Source organism: Etheostoma cragini, chromosome 11, assembly GCF_013103735.1.
Source record: "Etheostoma cragini isolate CJK2018 chromosome 11, CSU_Ecrag_1.0, whole genome shotgun sequence".
In the NCBI taxonomy this organism is placed as follows: Eukaryota; Metazoa; Chordata; class Actinopteri; order Perciformes; family Percidae; genus Etheostoma; species Etheostoma cragini.
In genome coordinates, this window is record NC_048417.1 from 19,407,714 (window position 1) to 19,433,287 (window position 25,574).

Sequence of the window (25,574 nt, forward strand, 5' to 3'; positions counted from 1 at the left end):
AACAGCAGTGACCGGTGCTAGTCGGTGCTAGTTAGCGTCTGTTAGCTGTTAGCTCCTCTAGGACGCACCGGTGCTAATGTCATCCGATCCGCTGCAATGTTGTTCATATGGATATGATTTAATTTTGCGTTACATGACCCATTTCTTCTGTAAAGCCGTGCCTGTGTTGGATCTCTCCTCTTACTCTACGCGCCCGGCCACACAGCAGACCGGTCCAAACTTCTGACATTTGTGTACAGTTTTAATTTTTTATTAACACAGCTGTATATTGTTAAGTATGAGGGGCAAACCTGTATTTGTACCAGTGTTTCCGCGGGTAACTCTGGTATCGCGGCTGCCAGAGCGAAGAACACGGAAGAAGTTATTGAATGCAACTAACTTCGGTTGGTAGAGTAACAGCGTGTGAGAAGGAGCTGCTGGACCTGGGCCAGAGATGTGACCCATGGCCAGAATATCATAGTTCATAAAAATGCAGCGCAGTGACTATACAGACGTTTCATACACACAACATGTGTATCCGCCATTCAACCTGTGCTGGACCCGTTCGTGAGTCAGCCGTCTCTCTGTGAGTAGCGTCCATCACACTCCCTCTCGCAGTTATTAATAGCCTATGTGACAATAAAATTTGTTTTGGTTCAAATCAACAAATAATCGAGATCAAAATTTTGATCAAAAATAATCGTGATTATCATAATCTTGCCGCCCTAACCAGGATTGTTTCACTTTTCTATTAAAAACAAAAGAAAACCTGTTCTATATTCAGCAACATTTTCACTTTCAGACTGAAAAACACACCTGGTTTTCCAGTGATGACTGCCTCCATTTTTTGCAGCAGATAAGTGAAGTCACAAAGAAAGTTGAACACTCTGTGGCACTCCAGCTCATCCCAACCTGCGATCAGTGTCTGTAAAGTATTCAACAGAACACATCTAAATATTTTTGAGAAAAGAAAAGATATGTTCCCAGCTTAAATGTTTTCAGGCACTGGGATGGGACACAAAGGGTAATATGATTGACATGATTGACACAATCTGTATTTCTATAAGGCCCTTACCTGGAGGAAGACTCCGTAGCTGGAGAAGCCAATGCAGTCTGGTGCCAAACACCGCTCCAACAGGAAGCATGGAATCTGAAACAGTCCAGTGGGACAACTTCATTTATTTTTGCATCATCATGAATATAGATAAATAGATGTTAGGGTTGGATAACATATTGTTTCAATGACAACATTGCAATGTACGCAAAAGCTAAACGGTTAGTAACATAGTGTAATTTGCCTCATTCCCTTACATCCTTTGGAATGAGGAAAATTACAGTATGTTACTAATCGCTTAGCTTTTTCATGACTAGTCTTAACTACTCTATAAATCTAATCCATCAGATAAATTAAATCATTTAGCCTGGTGTAATTACATGTTCTTTGTTGATGTGACATTTAAAAGAACACCTTATCTAATTGTCCTCTCACCTCTGCTTTTTCTTACCTGTGAAAACTTGCTAAAGATAAACCTTAACCTGTCCTTTGTTGGTAGCAACAGGGTACATCTCTTGAACAACAAACCTAAGACATTGAACACAAAAGCATATTATAAAATAAAAAACAAAATTCTGGTCTTTCCTATCCCTTCACTTGACAAGGTAGCTTAGCCCAAGTACAGTGTGGTGATCATTCAAGTGTGTGTTAAATGCTGGGAGAGGCTGATATGCTTGACACACATCAACAGAATGTAAGTTTTAAATTTACCATATAAAGTCTGGAGGAGATCTAAACAAGATCAAACATTCATCTAAACATCCATTGCCACTTACCCAGATCTCTGTAATGTCCGATAATGGATCTCTGTTCAAGGCAGGTGGAGTGATGAAAGCTTTGACTGATCGTTTTATTCTTCCAGGCCAATGTCGAGATGTAGTTCATAATGTATCTAGTGATTTCCTTGGACACCATGCTGAACACACTGATCTCCACCTCTGACAAACACATTTTGACATATGTGAAAATATACAGATTTTCAAATATGACTGAAAACAAACATTGTTTTCTACTAACGTGTCAGAAGTATCCTAAAATTAGTGGTTAAATTGAGAAATAGACATATCTTTTGGTACTTGGTACTTGTGTACACTTGTGTACGTAAATCACAATATTATTTATTATATTATTGATCATTAACAAACCTTTAGTTTAAAATATCCAATGACTGCTGGTAGATACTTAACAAAGCACCGTACAAAATATCAGGACATTATCCCCATAACAAATGTAGTTTGCGTTACTCAGCAAAATAACAGAAAGTTTAAATCACACTCTGAAGGGCATAGTTAACGTTATTAGTTTAAGGCTAACCAGTTGCACCTACCAGACAGTTTATCCAGGATCATGTCAAACACCTCTGACGGGAGCCCGTGGAAGAAGCTACCTCTGGTGTTACACTGGCTGCGGGTCATGATGGTTCTGGTTGGACGGGGCCGAAAAGGAGTCCTCTTGCGAGATTTCTGTGTCTGTGTGTAGATCCCAGCCTTTCTGGAGGCTTTCCTAACCATTACCATCGCCGCTGAATTGACTGTATTAAACAAGATAAAGGACATTTGACTCCCAAGCTAACCTAACGTTAGCTTAAACCAGTAGAAGAAGCAGCTATGCTAGCTAGCTAAATCTACATAGATATATGGATAGCTAACCTAAAGTTAAGCTAGCTAGCGTTTATTTCTATCTTCGATTTCATTAACTTTATGTAAGCTAGTCATAGTCAGGGACGTAGGAATACAACGTTAAATCAATAGAGTATCTTACCAATAATTAACTTAGTAACGTTAATGTCGATAGGCAGCAAATGTCATCTGTAAAAGTTGAGCCAGCTGTGTGCTCGCTGTCTAACGCTAGTCTATGATGGCGCGAAATAAATAACTTTATACGTACGCTAGCCTCCACATAAAAATGTCTCACTCGAAGACGCACTTGGGAAGTATTCTTAAAATAATATCCTTAAAGTAAGATAAATTATTCAAAATGTCACGAAAGTAACGTTTAAGGCAAGGAAGTATTAACGTTGGCTATTATCCACTAAAGTGAAGCAAACGTAGCACATTACTGGGGTTAGCTAATTGTAAAGGTTTTGTTGTGTACTGTATTGCAGTAACGTTATAGTGGGTGGTCCAGGTAACACCATCTAGGCCTCACTGCCCATCAGCTGGGCACACTAAGGAAACCATAGCGCGGCCTACAGTAATGTTTAATGAACTCCATGGAAGAAAAGTGTGCTTGAATTTGCTAAGTAATGTTTATTCTATAAAAGGTATTTTCCTTGACATGTAATAGAGTCTCCCATAATTTACTGTATTCAGGGTTCAAAATTAACTTTTTCTTCCACCAGCCAAATGGCTATAGTGAATGTTCAAATTTTAAAAGCCGCTCAATAGATTACCATTGTTTTGGCTAGTGAGTGAAGTAAATCTACCAGCCACTTGCATATTTTACCAGTATTTGTCTTGTAACGTTAAATGGTGCTAATGTTTTAACCCTGACTAATAATAGTACACTATATTTACAGTAGCCTATCCCAGCTCTTATTCTCACTTTTAGCACTTGAAGTGCAATGGCCTCACATAACTCCCATCATCACTCCACCCAACCTTAACCTGATCAGAGAGGTGTAATCTGCTTGAATGGCCATCACCTGTGTTGGAGTTCAGGCCCTTTAAGATATGCTAGTTTGTACTATATTTTGAGAATATTGTGTATATCTGCATAATATTGTTGAAATGGTTAGTGCAGTAAAAAAAAAAAGAGTGCAGCTTTCCTCTGAAGAACATAAAACACTACAAAAGTGAAGACCTATACTGCACACACCATTATGGTTGTGTTAACCTCCAACACTGTGCACAACAGACCAGCTATGCTCAGCTGCTAATCACAGGATTATTCTGCTTAACTAAGACTATTAAGTGTTCCACATTCAAATGGCGTCTCCCACAGGCAGACCTCAGAGAGGATCATCCCTTCACTATAGAGCTCTTACAAAGAACTGAATACTACACAGGGGACCCAGTGCAAGGGCTGGGAAAATGCCCTTGTATACCAACAGGATGTCATGGTAGGTTACACTTGGGGCACAGAGGGAGAGAGAGAGAACTGTGAAGGAAGAAGATGGACGTCAGAGGTACCCGGAGATAAACTACCGTTTCAAATGACCTCACCTGGCTTGCAGGACACAAACATACAGTACCACGTCACTATCAAGAACAGTTTGGCTATCAACTTTGCAGTGTTGTGTTTACTTTTTAAAGGGTAACTTCTGTTTTTTCCTACCTGAGCCCTCTTTTTATATACCTGCTGATCAACCATAACTAGTTAATATATTCATGTTTTTCTACAAGTTGCTTATCGGTTGATAATGTATTGATTTTTTTTCTTTCTCTTTTCTTTCTTTTCATTTTGTCCATTAATCATTCAGAAGATGTGGAGATGCAAAGAGCTGAACTATTGAGACAAAAACAGCACAACCAGTAAGAACAATTATCTCTTCTGTCTGTCTCTGCTTGGCAACACTGCTCTGCCTCCGGGTTCACAGGTTTATCTGTCTGGAGTGACCAACCATCACTGGGACTGTCTCTCATGTCATCTCTGGCAGGATGCTCCTGATGCTGACAGGGATAATGACGATGATGATATCTAACACTGCCCAGTCAAATATCTGACACTCCTGCAGCATCAATGAGTGATGAATCAGTGCCAATGGTCCTATTTCTCTGGAAGTGTACCGTCTGGACACCTGTGACCATGGCTCTCTAGTCCTCGTGTGACCTTGTTGGTGAGTATCCAAATGTGGAGAGTTTTACTAAATATTGAAATGCGAAAGGTTAAGCATTATCCTATGTTCAATATTTCATATTGTAGGCATTGCAATTGGCAAGTGACGATACATTTTGAACAATGAATAATGCACTGGCTTTGCTCTTGGGTGGGCTAATGTGTGGGCAAACCGACATGAAACAAGATGTTTGTCACAGCCTTGCCTTTGTTTCTGTTGCTCACTTCTCATGCCTTCAGTGTAGTCAATCATTGAATAAACACAATGAGGCTTGTATCTGTGATTTTTTATGAGGCCCCAACAGTGTCAGGTCTAACTGAACAATAATCAGGCTTTCATAATCAGCCTCTGTTCTCTGGGGAAGTTAAAACAATGAATCTGTATCAGCAGCACAGTTTGGTTTCGTTGCTTTCAAATTTAAAGTTGATCCGTTTCCTTTTTTACGGGGAGTTTTGCATTTTAGTGGGTAAGTGATTATTTTCCAGTTCTTTAAAAATATATTTTCATGCTTGACATTGTATTTTTGGGGGGATTGTCATTGAGTTTCTTGTGTTGCAATTGTGGATTTGATACTGCTATGTGTGAATTTCAAAATGTATAAGTGAGTGCCGGGTAATCCCTAAAAAAAACCTTATTGTCAAAGTTTCAGATAGAAGTGCTAATCAGGTCATTCAGTCCCTCCTCTCAAATACTCTGCAGAGCTGTGAAAATGTTGTGGTTTATAACAGTACTCTCAGCTTGGGTGGTTTCTTTAAATCTTTAATTTCCTCTCTCTCTCTCTCTCTCTCTCTCTCTTGAGGGGGGGGGGGGTGGTGGGCTTAACAAATAAACTGCTGTGGTTTGTTCTCCAGAGGAGAGCGGTAAACAGGTGAAGCTGAACACTGCTCTCATTAGTTACAGATGCAGTCACCTGCCACTCACCAGAGACTGCTGCCAGAACGTTTACACAGCTTTTTCTGCCCGCACAACAGAGACACTGAGAAATGGCTCAGACTCTGTGACTGGATCTAAGCTCAGTGGAATATACTGTACTGCTGGTGAGCATGCAGATAACAGGAGGAATCCAGCCTCATCTTCAGCCTGCGGGACTGTAGTTTTGTTCTGAAAGTGTTTCTTTTTTAATGTGTTACTGTGTGTTGATTTTTCTTTTGTCTGTTATCTGTTGATTCCCCTGTATATTAATGAGCCTACTTAGTGATTTATGCATTTTGAGATGACCAAATGTCCATAATTGTCTCTTTCTAGTAGGGATAGTGCAGTTATCGTCTCTGGACAATATCGGGCCGTTTTTTGGCAGTGTGCAGATTATCTGTATCTGCGTTTTATTTGCCTGATAACAGATACAGTTAATTAATTAAAAAGGATGCTACTTTTGCTCTGCTACAGCTCTCTGTCTGTCCCTGTGTATATTATGTTGAATGTTTCTAATTTACAAAATAATTGCTTAAGGCATTAAACTTTAAAGTTTTGTGTTGGAGTTTTGTAACATTCAAAGCTCTTTTATTTAAAGATATTTTGTTTTCGGTGTAAATGCATATTGGTTCTAAGTATCTGTTTCATTAACTACTAATAATTGGTAACGGTATCAGACTTGAAAAGACAGTATTGTTCGATCCCTAATCAACTGCGGTTTCAAACTGTAACTTTGTACTTTGCAGTTTGAGCATCTGTCCGAGTTGGCAAATCATGGCCAGCATGGTGGTCCAACTCCTTGGCTTCTTCTTGGGGCTGTTGGGGTTTGCAGGAACTGTTGTTGCAACTCTGCTCCCCCACTGGCGCAGCACAGCCTACATGAGCTCCAACATCACCACCGCCAACGCCTATATGAAAGGCCTGTGGATGGAGTGTGTATGGCACAGTACCGGCATTTACCAATGTGAGCTGTACAGATCTCTACTCGCACTGCCACGCGACCTGCAGGTACTACACATTCACATTGGTGAATTTGAAGACGCTTCATTGGACTCAAAAATGTTATAGACAAAACTGTTAATTGATAAATCAAGAAAAATATAATTCCATAAATAGATAGATAGATAGCCTTTTTGTCATTTTACAGGATAACATACAATGAAATTTGGAGATTTTCTTATTGCCGTGGTCTGGTATGACCAAGTAGTGCAGTTGCAGTTTTCCTACCCTACAGGCTAGACTCAGAAACTGTTTTAATCCCAATGTTACAGTGCTTGTCTGTTCTCCACATTAGGCTGCCCGGGCGCTCATGGTGCTTTCCTGCGTCACATCTGTCCTGGCATCTCTGCTGTCTGTGTTGGGGATGAAGTGTACCCGCTTCGCCCGTGACTCGTTAATCAAGTCTCCCCTGCTGCTAAGTGGGGGGGTTTGCTTTCTCTGTGCGGGCCTGCTCTGCCTGATCACCGTGTCTTGGACCACTAACGATGTCATCATGGATTTCTACGACCCCTTCCTTCCCAGCGGCCTGAGGTATGAGATCGGCTTGGCCGTGTACCTCGGTTACGCATCAGCCTGCCTTAGTCTGACTGGAGGATTGGTGCTCTGCTGGAGCAGCAGTGTTGGCAGGTCACAGAGGCCCCGCCATATGCAGAGAAATCAACCATTATCACCTTTCCCTGCCTTCAACAACATATACCCTCCTGCCCCACTCTACAAGCCCCCCGAGGCCCTGAAGGACAGTCATGCTCCTTCCCTTTGCTCCCTTTCCAGCAGTGGCTATAGGCTCAATAACTACGTCTAACTCTAGGAAACCCAAAAACTGCAAAACCATGGGGCTATTATGGATGAAAAAGATACTGCATAGACCAAAACAGTCAACTAAAAATGTCTCCAATAATTGTTAATATATCCTAACAAGTATTTAGCCTCCTCTGTACCATAATAGAAGTTAAAAAAAACAATCTTTTACATCACCATGTTTGACCAAAAATCTGATTTTTAAAGGATTTCACAATTTGACACACTGCTCAGGCTTTCCTCTAACTTCAACAGGACCGGGCCTGAAAACCTAACAAAACGTACAGTGTGTGAGAAACAACAGAGACCTCAAACCTGTTGACCTCCTGCTATGTACCTGAAGGACCAGAAGGTGGCAATATTTTACTGCAGATTGACTCAGAAGAGACTGTAAACATACTGTAAGACACATGTTTATGGATCTGCTGTTTTTCTGTCACTTCCTTGCCGTAGCCTACTTTCTAGTTGGGGTTAATTTTTTCTCAAAGCCAATTCAAATATAATATTTATTTTAAAGGGTAATGGATGATACCTTAAGTCAGTATTCAGTATTTCCATGCCAAAAAAAATAAACCAAGACATTTTCTGAGGATTTAGACATAGATAAGTAAAAGCATTTTTCAAAGCACAAAATTTGACATGTCAAAATGAAAAAAAGACATATCTGTTTTAATGACATTAGTTGACCTGGGTTGTTGTGATACTTAGATGAAACTGAAGTATTGTTAACAGTGTTAGTTTCACCTGTGCTTTTCCTGCGATGGCAAGTCCAAACATCTGCTGTGGCGAAGAACTACAGTGGGGGACATAATGACACTTTTTTGCCCTAAAACCCAATGTTGATTATTTACACTTTAACACAAAGGAAACCCTGCTGCAGTTATGAACACAACACTGTCCAACTTTTATTATCATGTATAGTTACATAAAGAATACATTTTGTAAAGCAAAAGAAAGCCACTGGATGGCGACAAAGGTCTTCTGAGAAGAAGTGACCGTTCAATCCCCAGACCAATAGGGTCAAAGCTGGGTGGGGAAAGTGAAAGAGCCTTGCTTGTCCCTCCCTCATTACCACCACTGAGGTGCCCTTGAGCAAGGCCATTAACTTAAAAAAAAAAAACACTCCAATGGAGCTGCTCCGTGGCCAGCAGATCAGACTGTGGTGTTGCTGGGCAGCTTCCAGGTACGAATGTGTGCAACTGTGTGAATGTGATCAGGGCATTCCTTCAAAAAAGAGGCTGCCTTCCCTGAAGAACTAAAGGTTAAATTAAAAAGAAATCTCATTCCTGGATGCTGAATTCAAAGTTATTTGTGACTCTTCTAAAGCTTCCCCGACTGCTTGCCTATAACTACCTGTAACACTGAAGAAATGTGTGTGAGGCTTATTGTTAGAAACCCTTCCAATTAGGAGATGCCCTCTATCTGGCAGCCTGTCAGCCACACATACATTCAATTAGAGGATGTGTTGCAATTCAAGCAAATCATTTATTTTATTCCCAGCAGTCTGACTAGTCAGCATCAACATCTTGACATCGAGGAGCTCATTTATATTGCTAGTAAAGCACAAAACAATATTTCTATTTATGTTTTTTTTTTTTTTAAGTTTGGAACTCAGAAAAGGAAAATGTTTGTAGGCTACTGCTTATGGAAATGAACTGTTCTAAAAATAATGTAAATAAAGACGCATCACACGATATAAAGGCTTCACACCAAAGCAGATTAAAAAATAATAATAAGGCCACAAACTAAACAGTCCATAATAAGTAGTGCTAGTAAATGTTTCTTTTGTGGCCTGTGGGTGCTTAGTTTTCACATTTCAGCACCATGGACAGTGGTCTGAATGCTCCGAGGAAACCTCATGTAGTGGGAAAGGAGATGTTGGAGTGCGGACTGGAGATCCTTTATTACTATTCCAATTGTGGTTTGAAGGCAGTCTATACTAGATACCATTTTTATAGATAGATAAATAGATAGATAGATAGATAGATAGATAGATAGATAGATAGATGGGACACGAAATAGTCGCTCACGTAATACTTGCAGTACATTGCCATTTCTTTTTAAACATCTTCATGTGATTAAAAAATAAAGAAAGAATTGTAGCCCTTTAAAACAGAAGAGTTCTTCAAGACTGGATTTGTTGCCATACGACTTCAAGTCTACTCCAAGTGATAAAATAATGTCTTGTGAGTCGCCATTGTTCATTCATTGTGACTCGTGTCTGTTTATACAAAGTTGATTTGAACGTTTGGATATTTAAATGGAAAAGCTTGTGAGTGGACTGATGTCCTTGGAAAAAAAGGCGTCAGAGCTGTATGCGTAAGATGGATGATAAAATTAAAAAAGTAATCTTTTGTGGGGCTTACACCTTCAGCATCACCGCCATACAGCCAGCATTTGCAGAATAAACGCGCAGTGCTTTAATCGGGAAGCAAGATCATAAATCAGGCCTGAAATGTAACCTGGCAGAGTAAAGGTTTCATCCATTGCCAATATGATATTATGATATTGGAAAGCTTTCCCGAAGAGGTTGTGCGTCACGCCACTCTCTATTAGTCTATCTATTTTCGTCTTGCCCTGGAAGACATCCATCCACCATGTACTCAACCTGACAGCACCCAATAAACCCACCACTCCCATTCATCTCCACCCACCTCCACCCTCCCTCCCTTCCCTCGCTCTTTCCCTCTCTCTCTCTCCCTTTCCGAAAAGCATTGGAGACTTAAAAAACAACATAGGAGAATTGTGTTTGGTCGTCCAACAGGATTACTTTGTGGTAGCTTAACACTTTTCCACACGACTTTGGCACTTTTGTAATCATTCTTTTGGAGACCCTGCTTCTGTAATCTATTTAGACTTGTTTCTCCAAAGGAAAGGTAAGATCATATCAGTTTATACTGTTGTCTTATTTTACTAAGAGGTGTTGGCTGGCTGGAACTGTATTAGACCGTAGATGCTGATTTAAAAAAGATCAATACTGCAATACCGGCCTCCTGGAACCAAGGTGTCAGCGCAATGGGGGGCTGAAACCCACAGGTTTGATTCCAGTGATGCAGCACATAGTACATAAACCCTTATGCATCCGTTTTAGGTCTCATCAGGTCAATTATTTGCAATTTTTGACGGGGGGTTACATTTGGGAATTATCAATGGACTTTTACGCACGAAACAAAACCATGTCGGTCCAAAATGTTAAAATCACAGTATGCTGCAGGGCAGCCTGAACACTTTTCACGAATACATTTAAATGTAACAGACGCTGTGTGAGTAAACTGGCACATTAATTAGAGAAAAACATTTTTGGAATTTAAGCGAGGCAGCAAGGCGCGCGTTAAACATCTCCAAGTGGCAGAAAAGCTGAACAAGTGTTACAATAATAATACCATTGTTTTTTCTAATTCATATATTTTAAATTGGTGACACGTTATGGAATGCCGGTTCATTTGTTAAGGAATGGCTAATCTTCATAGCTCGTATCCGAAATAGTTCAAATACGATCTTTCATTCAAGTATTAAACGATATCAAAGTGGAAAAGGCACGAAATTGTTTGAGAATTTTTAAAATCCGAAAGGCGTTCAGCACCAACTGGTCCTTTGTCTAATAGGTCAATTGATGCTTTTGGTAAAATATTTGACCAACGAGCCGGAATGTACAAGCAGTTCTGCGTATTTTGGTTGCATGTATTGAATACAGGGACCGGACATTGCTGAATGGAGGCTATAACAAAAATCTGACTCGAAAAATGTGGGCTATAGATTATCCTTATGTTGTTTTCTTAATTGTAATTTGTAGGTAAACTTGAATTAGATTTTTCGTGTTTATGTTACTACTTTGATGAACAAGGGATTTTATAGTTGGAAAAATGAAGTTTTTCGGTGCGTTGAAAACATGAACTTTCAAATTTAAATTACTTTGTATTCTCTAACTGGATGGAAAACCCTGGATGCCAGTTTCTAATATGCAAAATGTTATTGTAATGTGGTCACTTATCAACTCAAACTGAGTAATTTGACCAAATTAAATGTGTAAGGTTTAAGCATTTGGTAGTCTCAAACACATTGTCTGGGCATTAGTGTTTTAAAGTTGATCGTTAGGTTAATCATTGTTTTCATCCATCTCCATGTAGCCTAATGCGTAAAGCACTTTATTAGCGGAACGTCTAAAATGGTGTGGCATAAGGCGAGGCTTCTGTAAAATATTTATCGAAGATCGAAGTCAAGAACAGTTCATAAAAAACGTGTTTCTCGCTTGTCTTCTTCAAAGTTCTCTCAATGAGAATCCAGTCCTCCGCGCGCACTTGATCTCGGCGGGAGGAAGCGGACCAAAGGAAGATGGCCATCCACGCCGAGGGTCTCGTGGCTATCGTGATCTTCTACCTCCTGATTCTGGTTGTGGGGATCTGGGCCGCGTGGAAGAACAAGAACTCCGGTGTAAGCGAGAGCGGAGACCGGAGCGAGAGCATCATGGTCGGGGGTAGGGACATCGGATTGTTCGTTGGTGGATTCACAATGACCGGTGAGTTGTTTAATTAAGCGGGGTCTTTGGATTTGGTGTGTCGTAAGAGGTCAGAAAAAGACATTCACATCCACCTACTCCGCCTTTTACGCACGGACAGCACACATAATTCATTACCACAACTTTTATAACTACATTCATCGAATGTCTGGGCACTTAAAGGGAAAATACGTGATGACTGAAAAGTGAGAGGGTGGTCCCGCATTATTTTTGGGGGGAGTTTTAAATACAGCTCTATGCATCAGCGCATCAGCTGGTAAACGCCACTCGCTGCTAAATAACCACTGAAAGCTGCTTTAGTTCGCTCTTAACTGCGGTGTCGGCTGCTTGCTGCTGCATTGATGCAACCCACCGCAGCCCCAGCGCTACCTCGTCATGTATAACGTGGTCTTCCCAACACAAAATGGATTTGGTGTTCGATAATTTCTAAATCATCCCCAATAAGCAACCATGTACGTGTAGGGTTATTGCTGTTAGAATTAACATTAGGCTATGCAACATGGCATTCCCTAAACTAGTCTGACAAATTTAACGTGTGTTTTATGTCCTGGTTTCAGCCACTTGGGTGGGTGGGGGTTACATCAACGGGACAGCAGAGTATGTCTACCTGCCAGACTACGGCCTGGCTTGGGCACAGGCACCCTTTGGTTACGCTCTCAGCCTGGTAGTAGGTAAGAACCCATGTCTTTGTATTAGCCCTTTTTAATTTACTGTAAAAAGCAAGTGTATATAAAGTTTAGTGCCAAAAATCATATAGCAAGAAGGCAGGATTGCTGCCTTTTCCAACAGCAAATCAAATAGATCTGAATGTAAAACTACTACACGAAGAAAAAACGACAATAAATTGATGTTTTAATAGAAAAAATAAAAAAACCAATCACAAAAAGGACAATAAGTTGATGTTTATTGCATTGGATTATTTAATTGAAACCAGTATCAAGTATTTGCTGTTTTGTACAGTAGGTACTAGGGTACTTTAGCCTTAATCGCATAGTATGATGTAGTAGTGTGACAAAAACACACACATGGTCCTCTAAGAAATACAGTATATTATACGTATAAACAACAAGAATGCTATTGTATTTCAACTAGAGACAAACAGTTTTATACAGTCATGATATACGTATAAATTACGCACCAGATACAAACTAAGTAATATTATACAATTTCATTGATTCAGGGTCTGTGAAACACACTTCAATGCACTTGTTACACTATTTGTCTGCCTTGTCTTAATGTCTGACATCATTCAGGTGGCCTTTTCTTTGCCAAGCCCATGCGTTCACGTGGATACGTCACCATGCTGGATCCCTTCCAGCAGCTGTATGGAAAAAGGATGGGCGGCCTGCTCTTCATCCCCGCACTAATGGGAGAAATCTTCTGGTCCGCAGCCATTTTATCTGCCCTGGGTGGGTGATTGTTGGACACGATTTATTAAATAATAACATAAATTATGCTTAGTCTAAACTCATGAACTGAATATATTGTCCTGCAGGTGCCACTCTGAGTGTGATCGTGGACATAAACATCAACATGTCGGTGGTGATCTCAGCCCTGATAGCTATCTTCTACACACTTGTTGGAGGACTCTACTCTGTTGCATACACAGATGTGGTCCAGCTCTTCTGTATCTTTTTGGGCTTGGTGAGTTTCACTTTTACATCTACCCAGCCAGGGATTTAAGGGTGAAAAGACAACATCTAAAGACACTAGTCTACAGTGTCCCTGCCTAATCTTAAAATGATATCTAACTTTGTGGAACAATAAGTGAAACTTAAATCAAATGTCAGAGTCCACAACTTTGACAGTGGATATTAACATCCCAGAATATCTATGTAACAATAACAATATTTGCATTTTGATGCCCTCCTCTCCATCAGTGGATCAGTGTGCCTTTTGCCCTGTCTAATCCTGCGGTGTCGGACATCAGTGTCACAGCCAAGGAAGTGATCTACCAGTCACCGTGGCTGGGGAAGATTGACCCTAAAGACAAATGGCTCTGGGCAGACAACTTCTGTTTGCTGGTGAGTACTTTTCATTAGAAGATTCTGTAAGAGAAAGTATATTACTATAAAGTAAATTGCATACATACAGTGGCTTGAGAACGTTTACACACCCATGCAAAAGTGGATTAAATAGAGGAATAAAAAAACATCTTTTGGAAAATATTCTTAATGCCTTTTTTCAAAAATATTCATTTTTACTTTTAAAGGCCAGTTATTTCATGTATCCAGGATACTTTGCATCCTGATAAAGTTCCATTGGCCTTTGGAATTAAACTAACCCCATATCATCACATACCCTTCACCATACCTAGAGGTTGGCATGGTTTTATTTCACTTAGCTTAATAGATGGTTTGATTTCCATTGAGAGATGAGTTTATGGAAAGTTCCCCGTGCCTATCTCTAGGTATGGTGTAGAGTCTGTGATGATAAGGGCTTATTTAAATTCCAAACATCAGCAGGGTGCATAGTATCCTGGATTTATGAAATAACTGGCCTTTAAAAATAAAATAGTTTCTTCCTCTATGGGAATTTAATATAGGTGTGTGGATACTTATGCCCCGTGCATTTAAAGGAAGAACATTTATTAATTTACACAACATTATTCATTCACAAAGAAAATTTTTAATTAAGGCATTAAGATCAATTTCAAAAAGATGATTTTTTTTATTCCTCTTTTTAATCAACTTTAGCATAGGTGTGGAAACCTTCTCAAGCCCCTGTAGTTTTATTGTCAAATTTTGGGGGCAGGGAGTTTAAGTGGAGTGGTGCAGTTAAAGGGATACTTTAAGGTGTTTGGCTTAGTGCACGGAGCTTCCCGCGGAGTGGAACAGCGGACTTCGGCAGACCTCTGTGGCGCATTTCCTGCCATCCTGAGCATCTTGGCCGACCCCCGTGGGAACTCTGTGCACTGGTGCCACGGAGGGAAGCCAAACACTGTTAAACATTTAAACACACTGCCCACGCTGCCGTGACACGGAGCTGGATTTAAAGCAGCAAGATATCTCTTTAAGGAACATGGCATTGTATTTGTTTGAGATACAGTACAGGAGGAGCATTTAGAATCCCTGAAAGCACAGCTGCGGAACACGTTTGTCACATTTGTTGAGTAGGTTTCCGAGCTGTGCTACTGTGTGACTGTTATGCATTCTTCTGGTGTCTGTATTTACGCTGGTGTTTCTGTTTCTAGATGTTGGGGGGGATTCCCTGGCAGGTCTATTTTCAACGGGTTCTTTCTGCCTCTTCAGCTACCTACGCCCAGGTCCTTTCCTTCCTTGCGGCCTTTGGTTGCCTGGTCATGGCCGTACCCTCTGTCCTAATAGGAGCTATAGGGGCCTCCACTGGTAAATAAACACACACACACCCACACACACACACACACACAGACTTAAAGCTCTTTTGAGGAATTTAGTTTCTGAAATGTGGAAAAGTGGAGCTCTTGCTATAATTATGATTTTTTATGCACCTAAAACAGCCAGAAATAGAAGAAGCTGGGGTGCTGGGACTACAAATATTGGCTTTATTTTTTCTAATGCTAATACTTTTACAAACAGATTTTTGCTCTGTTTTGTTACATTCTTCTTCTTTGCTATAATTGAGTAAAATACTATTCAGATAAAATGAATTAGATTGTTGTCCTCAAGCTGTAAATGGGAGTAATCCAAGTTCTGATTCAGTGTTGATCAAATAGTGACAATTGCATGTTATTTACATCTGGATTTAAAGCCTACAAAAGACAGAAAAATTACTAAACTGTACCCAATATTTCTACCTCACACACACACACACACACACACACACACAGACACACACACAGCCGCTGTTATATCATAGATGAGCACAAACAATAATCCATGAATGATGTGGATACACACAGACATTGATAAATCAGTTATTGAAAGATCACAAGACAATTGAAACCTCCAGGAATCTTTATTTAAACAGGAAGTTGTGATCACAGCAAAAACAATACCTTCCTTCCTTGTTGCCTTGGTTGTTTGCACCGCAGCAGCTTTATTGTAAGATGTGTAAATGCAGAGGCATACAGTATCGGGAGGGTAAAAAACATCAGATGGATCCTGTCACGACTGGCAGAGGAGAGAGTCATCAGACCATGCCAATTTAGTGAATATTACATCTGAAGAGGAGCTAATTAATTTGGGTCGTCTGAAGCTGTTTCATGCAAAACCAATGCTAATCAACCACTGCTCGTAAATATCCAGGGGAAGGAGAGGAAGACACAGAGACACAGATTGTAGACCTCTGGAGGATGAAAAGAAGGATGAAAAAACTTGGAGAGAGATAGAAGGATGTCAGAGGGTTTAGGGGGGAAAGAGAGATAAATATTGTCCCACTGAATGGGATGATGGAGACTGTAGGGGAGAACATGGTAAACATTGTGCTGTATTGTACCTGTTAAACATCATTATGTTAGCATATTATGTTGTATTTAACCTTAAGTAGTGCTGTGCCAATGTACAGCACTTGACAGAGCATGGCTTTAGATTTAGTTAAATATTTCCTTCTTAATCCCCAAAATTGTATTCAGTGTTTCCCCCCCTTCTGTAGTTCATCTGCTCAAAATGTCCTTAGAATCAATGGCTTCCCGCACACATAATTCAATAATTAATGAAATAATTATTAATAAAATGTAGAATTAAAATGCAATTGAACTACAAAATGTATTTTAAAATACTAACTTATCTTTTATATTAGGTTTAGCAATCTTATAAGGACAAACCAGTGGATTAAATTAAATGTCAGTTCTGGCAGGCCGAGTAGTCACAATGCTGCTAAACGCTAAATGGCTAACAACACGGTCGCAGCAGCTGATCTGCATCAGCTGAGCTGCAGCAGCTGATATGCATCAGTGCATCAGCTGGTAAACGCCACTCGCTGCTAAATAACCACTGAAAGCTGCTTTAGTTCGCTCTTAACTGCGGTGTCGGCTGCTTGCTGCTGCATTGATGCAACCCACCGCAGCCCCAGCGCTACCTCGTCATGTATAACGTGGCATATGCTTCTATGTCATTGTTGATGCTCTGTTCCTATGAGGGAATAGTTTAGCTCTCCCAGCCTCAAACTGTGTGAGCGTCCCCTAATGCTGCTGCTGCTGCTGCCTTTCTGATTCCTTTCCTTTCTGCTCTTTCAGGGTGCTCATGAAAGGTCATGGGATGCCAAATTTAATTAGTAATATTTTCAAGTTAAAAAAAAGCATTTTTATTGTCTGCATTGTTCTTGACTTAATGGACCTGATTGAACTATAGTTAATATTGCATGGATTTGATATTTTCAATCAGTATCCATTATTTCTGGCTTTCCTCCTACGACTGTGGCTTTTTTCCCTGCTGTTTTTCAGCACACAGACATGTGAAGTGAAGGCTTTTTGTTTCTCAGCAACTGGAGCAGATGAATCCAGAGGGGGCCTAGTAAAGTGTCTCAAAGTTTAGCCTTTTTTCTTAAAAGCTAAGGTATTAGTTTTAATCAGTCCACTTTAAATTCCACAAGTTGGCCAGGAACATAACTGTATTAATCTCAACATAGCAACATGCGCCAAGGAGAGCCTGTTCAACTTTAGTTATGTGTTGTCATTGCCTCCCACAAGTTGCTATCTTCTTTTTTCATTGTTTACAATTTTCGCACATATATAAGGTCCAAAATTATGCCTTAATATTTCTATTTACATCTGCATCTTTTACAACAACGGGTTTTGACAGTTCGCCATTTCTTCTTCCAGATTGGAACCAGACTACTTATGGGTCCATCCCCCCAAAGGATAAGGATCAATCAGACATGATCCTTCCTATAGTGCTTCAGCACCTCTGCCCGCCTTACGTCTCCTTCTTTGGTCTGGGGGCGGTGTCAGCTGCGGTTATGTCATCAGCAGACTCATCCATTCTCTCAGCCAGCTCCATGTTTGCCAGGAACATCTATCAGCTCGCCTTTCGGCAGTCGGTAAGAGTGTCAGCAATAACACTAACACACATCTGCACTGTGTAAACCACTGGTTTCAAGCGTCAAATCATCAATAAAACAATTGTAGTTTTATTCAAGTGATGATTGTACTTGGTAAACATGCAAAACTAGACCCCAAAGCTTCAATCAACAACAAAAATCAATCAAACAGACAAGCTCAGACTCAAAAGAACTAAAAAATCAAACGATTTCAAAATTACAACATTGTATTTATCTCCTGCTGATATGAAATATGTAGCTTGAGGTTAGTTAACATTGTGTGACTGTTATGCCTCTAGGGGTGGTAGCCTCTAGGGGGGGCTATGTCCGGACGCCGAAAGATCTCAGCAACTATAGGATGGATTCACATTTTTTACAGACACTGACAGTCCCCAGAGAATCAAGAATCCTGATGACATTAGGGATCACCTGACCCCTCTAGTGCCACCAGCAGGTTGACATTTTTGGTTTTGAGTGAAATGTCTCAACAACCATTGCACGTATTGCCACAACATTTCATACCGAAATTCATGTCCTCCTCAGCTTGTATTGTAACAACTTTGGTGATCCTCTAATATTTCATCTAGCAGTCAAAATTTGTCAGTCTCTGTGAAAAATAAATCCATATAAAGAGGCAGGTTGGGGTAGTGGATGGGTCAAACAATACATTACTTTCACCAAGTAGACCCGGGTTTGTGTCCTGTTTTTTCCCCCATGTCACTGAAACTTCTGCAAAGAGTGCCGAACACGGCACGACATTAGTTGAAAGCCCCACTGTGTCTGACTGAGGCTCAAGGAGATATTTGCATCAGTAACAAACGCCAAAGGCATCCGACCAAGCGTTGCTTTTTGATGCATTAGGAGTGAGAATGTGTTTATCTCAGCTGTACTTTGTGTTAAATGCTAATTAGCAAATGTTAGCATGCTAACACGCTAAACTAAGATGGTGAAAATGATGCCTGTGAAACATCAGCAGGTTCACAATTTCATTGTGACCATTTCAGCTGAAAAATACATTCTCTTGTCATTCTTTTACTTAACGTACTCAACTTGTCTTGTCCACGTTTTCCTTTTCCCTGTCTTTTTTTCTCTCTTCCAGGCCTCAGATACTGAGATTGTCTGGGTGATGCGCTTCACCATCTTTGTATTCGGTGCTCTTGCCACTGCTATGGCTTTGTTAACAGGATCCGTGTATGGCCTGTGGTACCTGAGCTCCGACTTGGTCTATGTCATCATCTTTCCCCAACTTATCAGTGTGTTATTTGTCAAGGGCACCAACACGTATGGCTCTGTGGCTGGCTATATATTTGGCCTTTTGCTGCGCATTGGTGGAGGGGAGCCCTACCTCAAACTCCCTCCTTTCATCTACTACCCGGGTTGGGTGAGCCAGGAGAGGATCCACCACGTCACAGGGGAAGTAGAGCACTTTATCCAGCAAAGGTTCCCATTCAAGACTATGTCCATGCTGGCATCCTTCTTGGCAAATGTGGTCTTTTCTTACCTGACAAAGTACCTATTTGAAAGCGGTTTGTGGTCACACAAGTACGACTTCCTGGACGCTGTGGTGTCCAAGCATAGCAAGGAGATCATGGACAAGGCCACACTGGTGAGCAACCAAGATAACATCATTCTTTCCGAGATGGCGCCGGTCAAGCAGGGCCTGGGCGCGTCACTCGCTGGGACATTCATCAACACTGATGTCCTCAGTGATGATGGGCCTTCCAGTCCAGAGGCTTTACTCAATGAAAACTAGGCAACAATGGCACAAAGAAAACTAAACCAAGGAATTTGAAGATGAAGGAATAATCCAAGAGGCATCGATATTCTTCAGGAAACTTGCTACTGCCGCACTGGAAGCCAAATCAACAGAAATCTGCTGTGGCTTTCGAGTGACTCCACAAGTTTGTTTAATGATGATAACATGGTGCCTCCTTCTTTTTTAAGATCCCAGGAAGTTGTCTGTCAATAAGCTGTGTTAAGCATACCATACTCATGCTTTTTTTTTAAATCATGATTCTGTGAATCTGTTTAATTTAAGTGCTGCAACAGTGATCAGAAGGACTTTCAGAGTAAAACAAGGAGTGAGTGCAGTGGACATTGACGTCTACAAGGGTTTGCTGTGAGTAATGACAATAGTGCAATATCTAACCAAGGAGTTGTATACATGGCATGCGTGTCCACCTAATAGCAGTGTGTGTGGTGATGAACATGTGGTGTACACATGCAACAAAGCAGTAAGTGCTCCAGAACCTTTTCACGCTTTGAGTTGTAAGTTTGCCTAGAGTAAATGTACTAATAGAGCAATAATATTTGTAGGATCTACGTTGTATAGATAAATTGAACTGAATTTGCAAGTTATTGTCGTTGAGATTTTATTTTATTTTTTGCTTATTTTGTTTCATGTTCACCTTGCTCTTAAATCCCCTCACATAATCACTAATCCAAGACACAGTACATGTTGAATTAAGAACCACATGCCGTCATATTAGTATAATTATCTATCATTTGATAACCATTTGTCATTTAATCAATCTGTGATATATTTTATTTAATAGAAAATATTGATTATATCAGCTTTAAAAAAAAAAAGATAATGGTCATTTTTAAACATTAAAATGAGACACAAAACATGACTCTTTGTTGTCAAACTCAAACACAGTTGAACTCCATACTTTTTGCACTGGACGTAAACGTGTACTGCAGAATCCTCATGTATGAATGTAATTCCTTAAAAGCCTCAGCTTTCATTACATACCACCCTGATAAATATCCAATAGAAAGCAGTTTTTTCCTGTGTACCTTCTAAGCAGCCATTGGCTTTCATTCATTTCCATACGTTGTGAAATTCAATTTGCAATCTTAGTTTTTGGCAAACTTATGATTGTGTGAATGAATATGCATTTACAACAGCATTACCAAATTACCATAACATTGACAAATTAAAGCACATTTGATCATTTTCAACATTAAATGAAAAGACAAGTATGACAATTCAGAAATTTAAACCACTACAGTAACCTTTCAAAATGATTGCTATTAATAAACAGTATACTAGGGCTGCTCGATTATGGGGAAAAATTTAATCAAAATTACTTTGGTCAATGTTGATATCACAAGAATTTAACACGATTACTCGTCGGCTTCTGAAAAGATGTTGCAATTATCAAACTTAAACAGTGGGAAAAGTTAAATAAATCAATAGTTAAAAACACACTGTGAAATTTGCCTTAATACTTTTCCTATTTAAACTTTTTTTTTTCATTCAGAACACAATAGAAAATAAGTGTTTTACCTGCAAAACCCAATGAGCTAAATAATTGTTTTTATTGTTTTTGTGATCGTTTGGAGCCAAAATTGCAGTCCCGATAACATTTTGATTAATTGCACAGCTCTACATTATTCTTCATTCCTTTTCTTTTTGAACGACTGATATGATCCTTTGAAATGATCACACAAAAGCTCATTTGAAACAGTGTGTGTGCCTATGATGGTTTGGTTGCTCTTCATAAACCTGTATTGACTGGCCAGCCACAGCAGGTTAGCAGAGACAGGAAATGATTGTTTCTCCCAGGATGGTGTCGGTAGTACCGGTCATTATTGATCCAATCCCCAGTCGAGTAGCCCTGCAGACATTTAATTAATACCACAGAGAAGGTTGAAACTGCAGTTTTTAAGGGTTTGTTTGACAGTGTGTCATATACAGTGATGAAAGTTACTGATGATAGAGCACCCTCACACATATATCCTCCAACGTCAGTCCTCACATTTCCCCAGGTCTGGCTGTTTCAAACTACCTGGCACACTGTTAAACTGTATGACCAGAATCATGTAAAGGAGTCACTCTATGAAGTGATTTTTTTTGGCTTTGTTACGTGTTACTGTTGTCCTGTGTTTATGTTGTCTAACAATTCCCTGTCAGAATTGTTGTGGTTTGTTGGTGTTTTACTTTATCTATGGACTTGCCTTAATGCAAAGGTCAACCATGGACAATGACTGGGTTTGCAAACACTGGCAAAAGTGACCACTTATATAGAAATACTTTTTCAGTTAAAAGAAAAGGCTGGTGACATTATGTATTTTATTTATTGTCAACGATTACGACCAAAACCAACACCATGTCAGTCTATTTCACAGTATTCTCCGACTTCCTAACCATATGTACAGTATAGCACTCAGCCGCAAGCCTATTAATTCTGACTGAAGACAAACCTCTTTAAAAGGAGATCATAAATATACAATGACGTTTTCTTTTAAGAAACAATGGCCTATCACATTTGGGGGACTGTAGTGTGCAGAACAAACAAACACTGATCAAACAGGAGTAAATGGTGCATTTGTTTGGGATTATTTCCATGCAGATTATTACACATCTAATACACACATAAGACATTGGACATTTATGGCAGCAGTATATAGAACTTTAAACAACTAAAAATGCCAATGTTAATCTTAATAGAGGAATATGTCAATGAGTGTGGCTCACGGATGTGTTTTCACTAGTTTATTGGACAACAAAAACAACAAAAATTAAAAAAGAAAAGAAAACTCTGTAGCACAGAAAAACAAGCTAGCTTGGTTTGACTGCTCAGACAATACTTGTTAGTCGGATTGATTCATTTTTGATTTTGGTCTTGTCAAGGGATGGGGTGCCAATAATAAAAATCTAGGATAACACCAGCCTTATCCTTTAAGGTGGCATAATGGCCTTATAGTTAGTCTTTAGAGTAAAGGGGACTTGATCCAGGCATGCAGCCATATCTGCTGAGATACAGTAAGACAAACTCAATCCCAACCTGATCCTGTCTCATCCCTAAAACAGTAATAACAGTTGAGGGATTTATGATTTGCCACCAAGGCGATGCAGCTTCAAACTGAATAGGTTGACTGATGGGCTGACGCAATGCAAAGTGTCAGGCAATCTTATTGGACTTAAATGTGAATGTAGACTTTCCTCCTCGTCAGATAAGCCTCATAACGAGTGTTACGTAGTTTAGGTTCATTCACAAACCTGAACACACAAAAGATTCTGTCAGCCTTTGAACTGGCACATTTGTGAATATACTGTATGTCGTAAATTGCAATGATGATGTATTTTTGTGTGATAAATGTATATACGCAAAGAATTGGTACAAATTAGTCTACTTTTAAATGCAGCACTGGAAATGATGTTTGTTGATAGGGAAATACAGCTATTTATTTATTTATTTATTCATGCAGTGTCTATAAGAGTATAGTTGTAAACATATGTGAGATCAGTTGAATAAATTATATTATTTAGCACAGTCATGGTTTTCTCTCTTCGTATGTACATATGTGTGTGTGTGTGTGTGTGTGTGTGTGTGTGCACGTAAGTGCGCAAGTGCGCGAAGGGTTTAACTAAGGGTTTTTGGCTGCTTACTGTGGACGCATCAATCAAAACACCCACCTCAGAATCGTATAACTGACAAAACTGTCAGGGCTGTCAATCTCTCTTTTTCTCACATGCACGCACACACACACGCACACACACACACACACACACACACACACACACACGTCACTGATCCCAATATGACTATCGTACACCAGTCTGACCCCTTGGATGCAATTTTGTTTTTCTCAAAGTAGAAATAACAAAAGGAAGAACTACATCTTTTTTGTGATTAAAAAATATAAATTAAGTTTTATAAAGCTCCTTTCATACTGCACCATATGTAGCAGTGTACTATGATATTGAAATTTGAACAAGATCAGTATAGGTAACCAATATCCATAGCAGAAGATTTGGGTTTAAAACTCAATTATGTTAGAGAATAACCACTCATAATTAGAACAAGTAAAACATGTGAGTGAGAGTAATGGGGGTAGGACAGGGCCGTATTGGCATTATCAAACATCAAGAAACCAGGATGGGCAGAAATAAATAAAATGCAACTGGGTAAGTTCAGAAGAAACTTCATTACTGATTATATCTGTAATTTCAGAAGAAAAGACTATTTTAAATTGTAAGATGGTATCCATACTACACAACCATAATCACATTTGAAGGAATAATATTCATAATAAACCACTTGACTGAAAATGTCTTCTTGCAGCGCAGGATTTATAATGTCAAAAATGTGTTCCACTAACTGGTCTTCTTGAGGGTATTATAGGCTATGATTATCTGAGTACATTCGGTTCTTTGCTCCCCGCCTTTTCAAAAACGATTTCTATATTTGACAAGGCTCCAGGTGCTTCTATGTAGACACTTGTTGTACTTATAAAGAGTTATTTTTAAAAAATATGCAAAAGCTTCACACTGTTTTTTTGTCTAGATTTGTAATTCTTCAATAATGATATAGTTCATTGAGTCATGGTGGTTTAGAGAGCCACTTCTATCTCAGTCACTTATGTGCATTTCAGTCTTGCTAAAGGAAATTGAGACAGTAATGTTTCAATCTGTAAAACTGTGACATTTGGAACCCAGATAGCTCACCTAGTAGGGTGCACGCACAAATATAGAGGTTTACTCCTTGATATACTGTAGGTGGCCTGGGTTCGACGCCGACCTGCGATCCTTTGCTGAATGTCATTCCCCCTCTCTCTCCCCTTTCATGTCTTCAGCAGTCCTGTCAGATAAAGGCCTAAAATGCCCAAAAAGTATTCTTAAAATAAAACAAAAACTAACATGACATTTAAATAAAGAGTTGATTTATGTGTGGCTGTTACATCTATTATTGTCACTGCCTCATCTTGTGGGAATCACATGCACCTTCCATGCCTCTAGACCAATAGGCTTCCTAGACTGACAGCAAGTTTTGGCATCTTTCCATTACATGGTACCTGCTCGACTCGACCGCGATGCCCCTTCTTCTTTTTTCCATTGTAGATTAGTACCAGCTCATGTGTGATGTGAGTGTGGCTGGTTGTCATAGCAGGAAACTGCCGTGTACTAAAACGACACACACAGAACAACAAAGGTGTGTTGCTTTTGATTCTCGGCGGGTGGCTTCTGCCAAAGCCTAAAGACAGATTTAGTTTCAAAAGAAGCCGGAGGCTACAAAATAAAAAAAATGTTGGTTTAACTACTTAAACACGGCGGTTTGTTCAGGCCAGCCCCGTCTGTCTCTGGCAATGATGGCACATTGAATAGTGACTATTCTCTCCGACCAATCGGTAGTCTGCAGGTTTTCACGTCACCTTTAAGTACCGCCTCAGCTCGCTTGGAACCTCAACGGAGGTGGTACTACAAAAAGTACCTGTTAGCAGGTACCAGGGACTTTTTTTGTAATGGAAAACCAAAAAGGCAATTAAAGTCAGGGCGAGGAGGTACCATGCAGTGGAAAAATGCCATTTGTGTCTGTAGAAAGAGATTGAGGCATGACAGCAGCTTTAATAGGTATTAGTGTAAGTGTTAATGAAAGCTTCCACAATGACAGATGATTGGCCCACAGGTGACAGACATGAGATTGGTCTAACATCATAAAAATGATTCCAGCCAATTACAAAGCAAGTTTGAAAAACAAAACACAGAAAATGTCAGAGTGACTGATATGGCAATCTGCATTTTGTTAATAGAAACCTGTGGCGACCTGGAAAGATACAGATTTGATATATAT

The 25,574-nt window shown here is 39.8% G+C and overlaps 3 protein-coding genes across 4 annotated transcripts in view; 2 read left to right on the plus strand and 1 right to left on the minus strand.

Annotated features, from left to right (window-relative positions):
* Positions 1-3,148, minus strand: part of LOC117953321 (F-box only protein 47-like) — an 8,984-nt gene extending 5,836 nt beyond the window's left edge. Inside the window, exons 1-6 of one of the 2 annotated variants that reach the window (XM_034886232.1) lie at positions 2,921-3,148; positions 2,361-2,564; positions 1,810-1,971; positions 1,485-1,561; positions 1,055-1,129; positions 796-904 (exon numbers count right to left, since the gene is read on the minus strand). In XM_034886232.1, the coding sequence (XP_034742123.1) occupies positions 796-904; positions 1,055-1,129; positions 1,485-1,561; positions 1,810-1,971; positions 2,361-2,550 (613 nt within the window). In that variant the 5' untranslated portion in view covers positions 2,551-2,564; positions 2,921-3,148. The other variant, XM_034886231.1, reaches the window with a different exon arrangement.
* A 1,557-nt stretch (positions 3,149-4,705) lies between these two features.
* On the plus strand, positions 4,706-8,093 carry LOC117953272 (claudin-14-like). Its single transcript, XM_034886128.1, has 3 exons — positions 4,706-4,811; positions 6,470-6,731; positions 7,018-8,093. The coding sequence occupies exons 2-3, from the start codon at positions 6,498-6,500 to the stop codon at positions 7,522-7,524; spliced, it is 741 nt and encodes a 246-aa protein (XP_034742019.1). The 5' UTR covers positions 4,706-4,811; positions 6,470-6,497; the 3' UTR covers positions 7,525-8,093.
* A 2,135-nt stretch (positions 8,094-10,228) lies between these two features.
* LOC117953199 (high-affinity choline transporter 1-like) lies at positions 10,229-21,196 on the plus strand. Its single transcript, XM_034886020.1, has 9 exons — positions 10,229-10,396; positions 11,785-12,036; positions 12,594-12,707; positions 13,290-13,445; positions 13,532-13,680; positions 13,917-14,060; positions 15,230-15,383; positions 17,777-17,994; positions 19,094-21,196. Exons 2-9 carry the CDS (start codon positions 11,853-11,855, stop codon positions 19,745-19,747), a joined length of 1,773 nt encoding a protein of 590 aa, XP_034741911.1. The 5' UTR covers positions 10,229-10,396; positions 11,785-11,852; the 3' UTR covers positions 19,748-21,196.
* Positions 21,197-25,574: the final 4,378 nt, after the last annotated feature.

Bases quoted from the DNA above. Each gene is read 5' to 3' on its own strand.
- LOC117953272 (XM_034886128.1), top strand. From the start codon at position 6,498: ATGGCCAGCATGGTGGTCCAACTCCTTGGCTTCTTCTTGGGGCTGTTG. The intron at 6,732-7,017 runs GTACTACACATT...TCTCCACATTAG, and splicing joins CACTGCCACGCGACCTGCAG to GCTGCCCGGGCGCTCATGGT.
- LOC117953199 (XM_034886020.1), top strand. From the start codon at position 11,853: ATGGCCATCCACGCCGAGGGTCTCGTGGCTATCGTGATCTTCTACCTC. The intron at 13,446-13,531 runs GTGGGTGATTGT...ATTGTCCTGCAG, and splicing joins AGCCATTTTATCTGCCCTGG to GTGCCACTCTGAGTGTGATC. The intron at 14,061-15,229 runs GTGAGTACTTTT...TTCTGTTTCTAG, and splicing joins CAGACAACTTCTGTTTGCTG to ATGTTGGGGGGGATTCCCTG.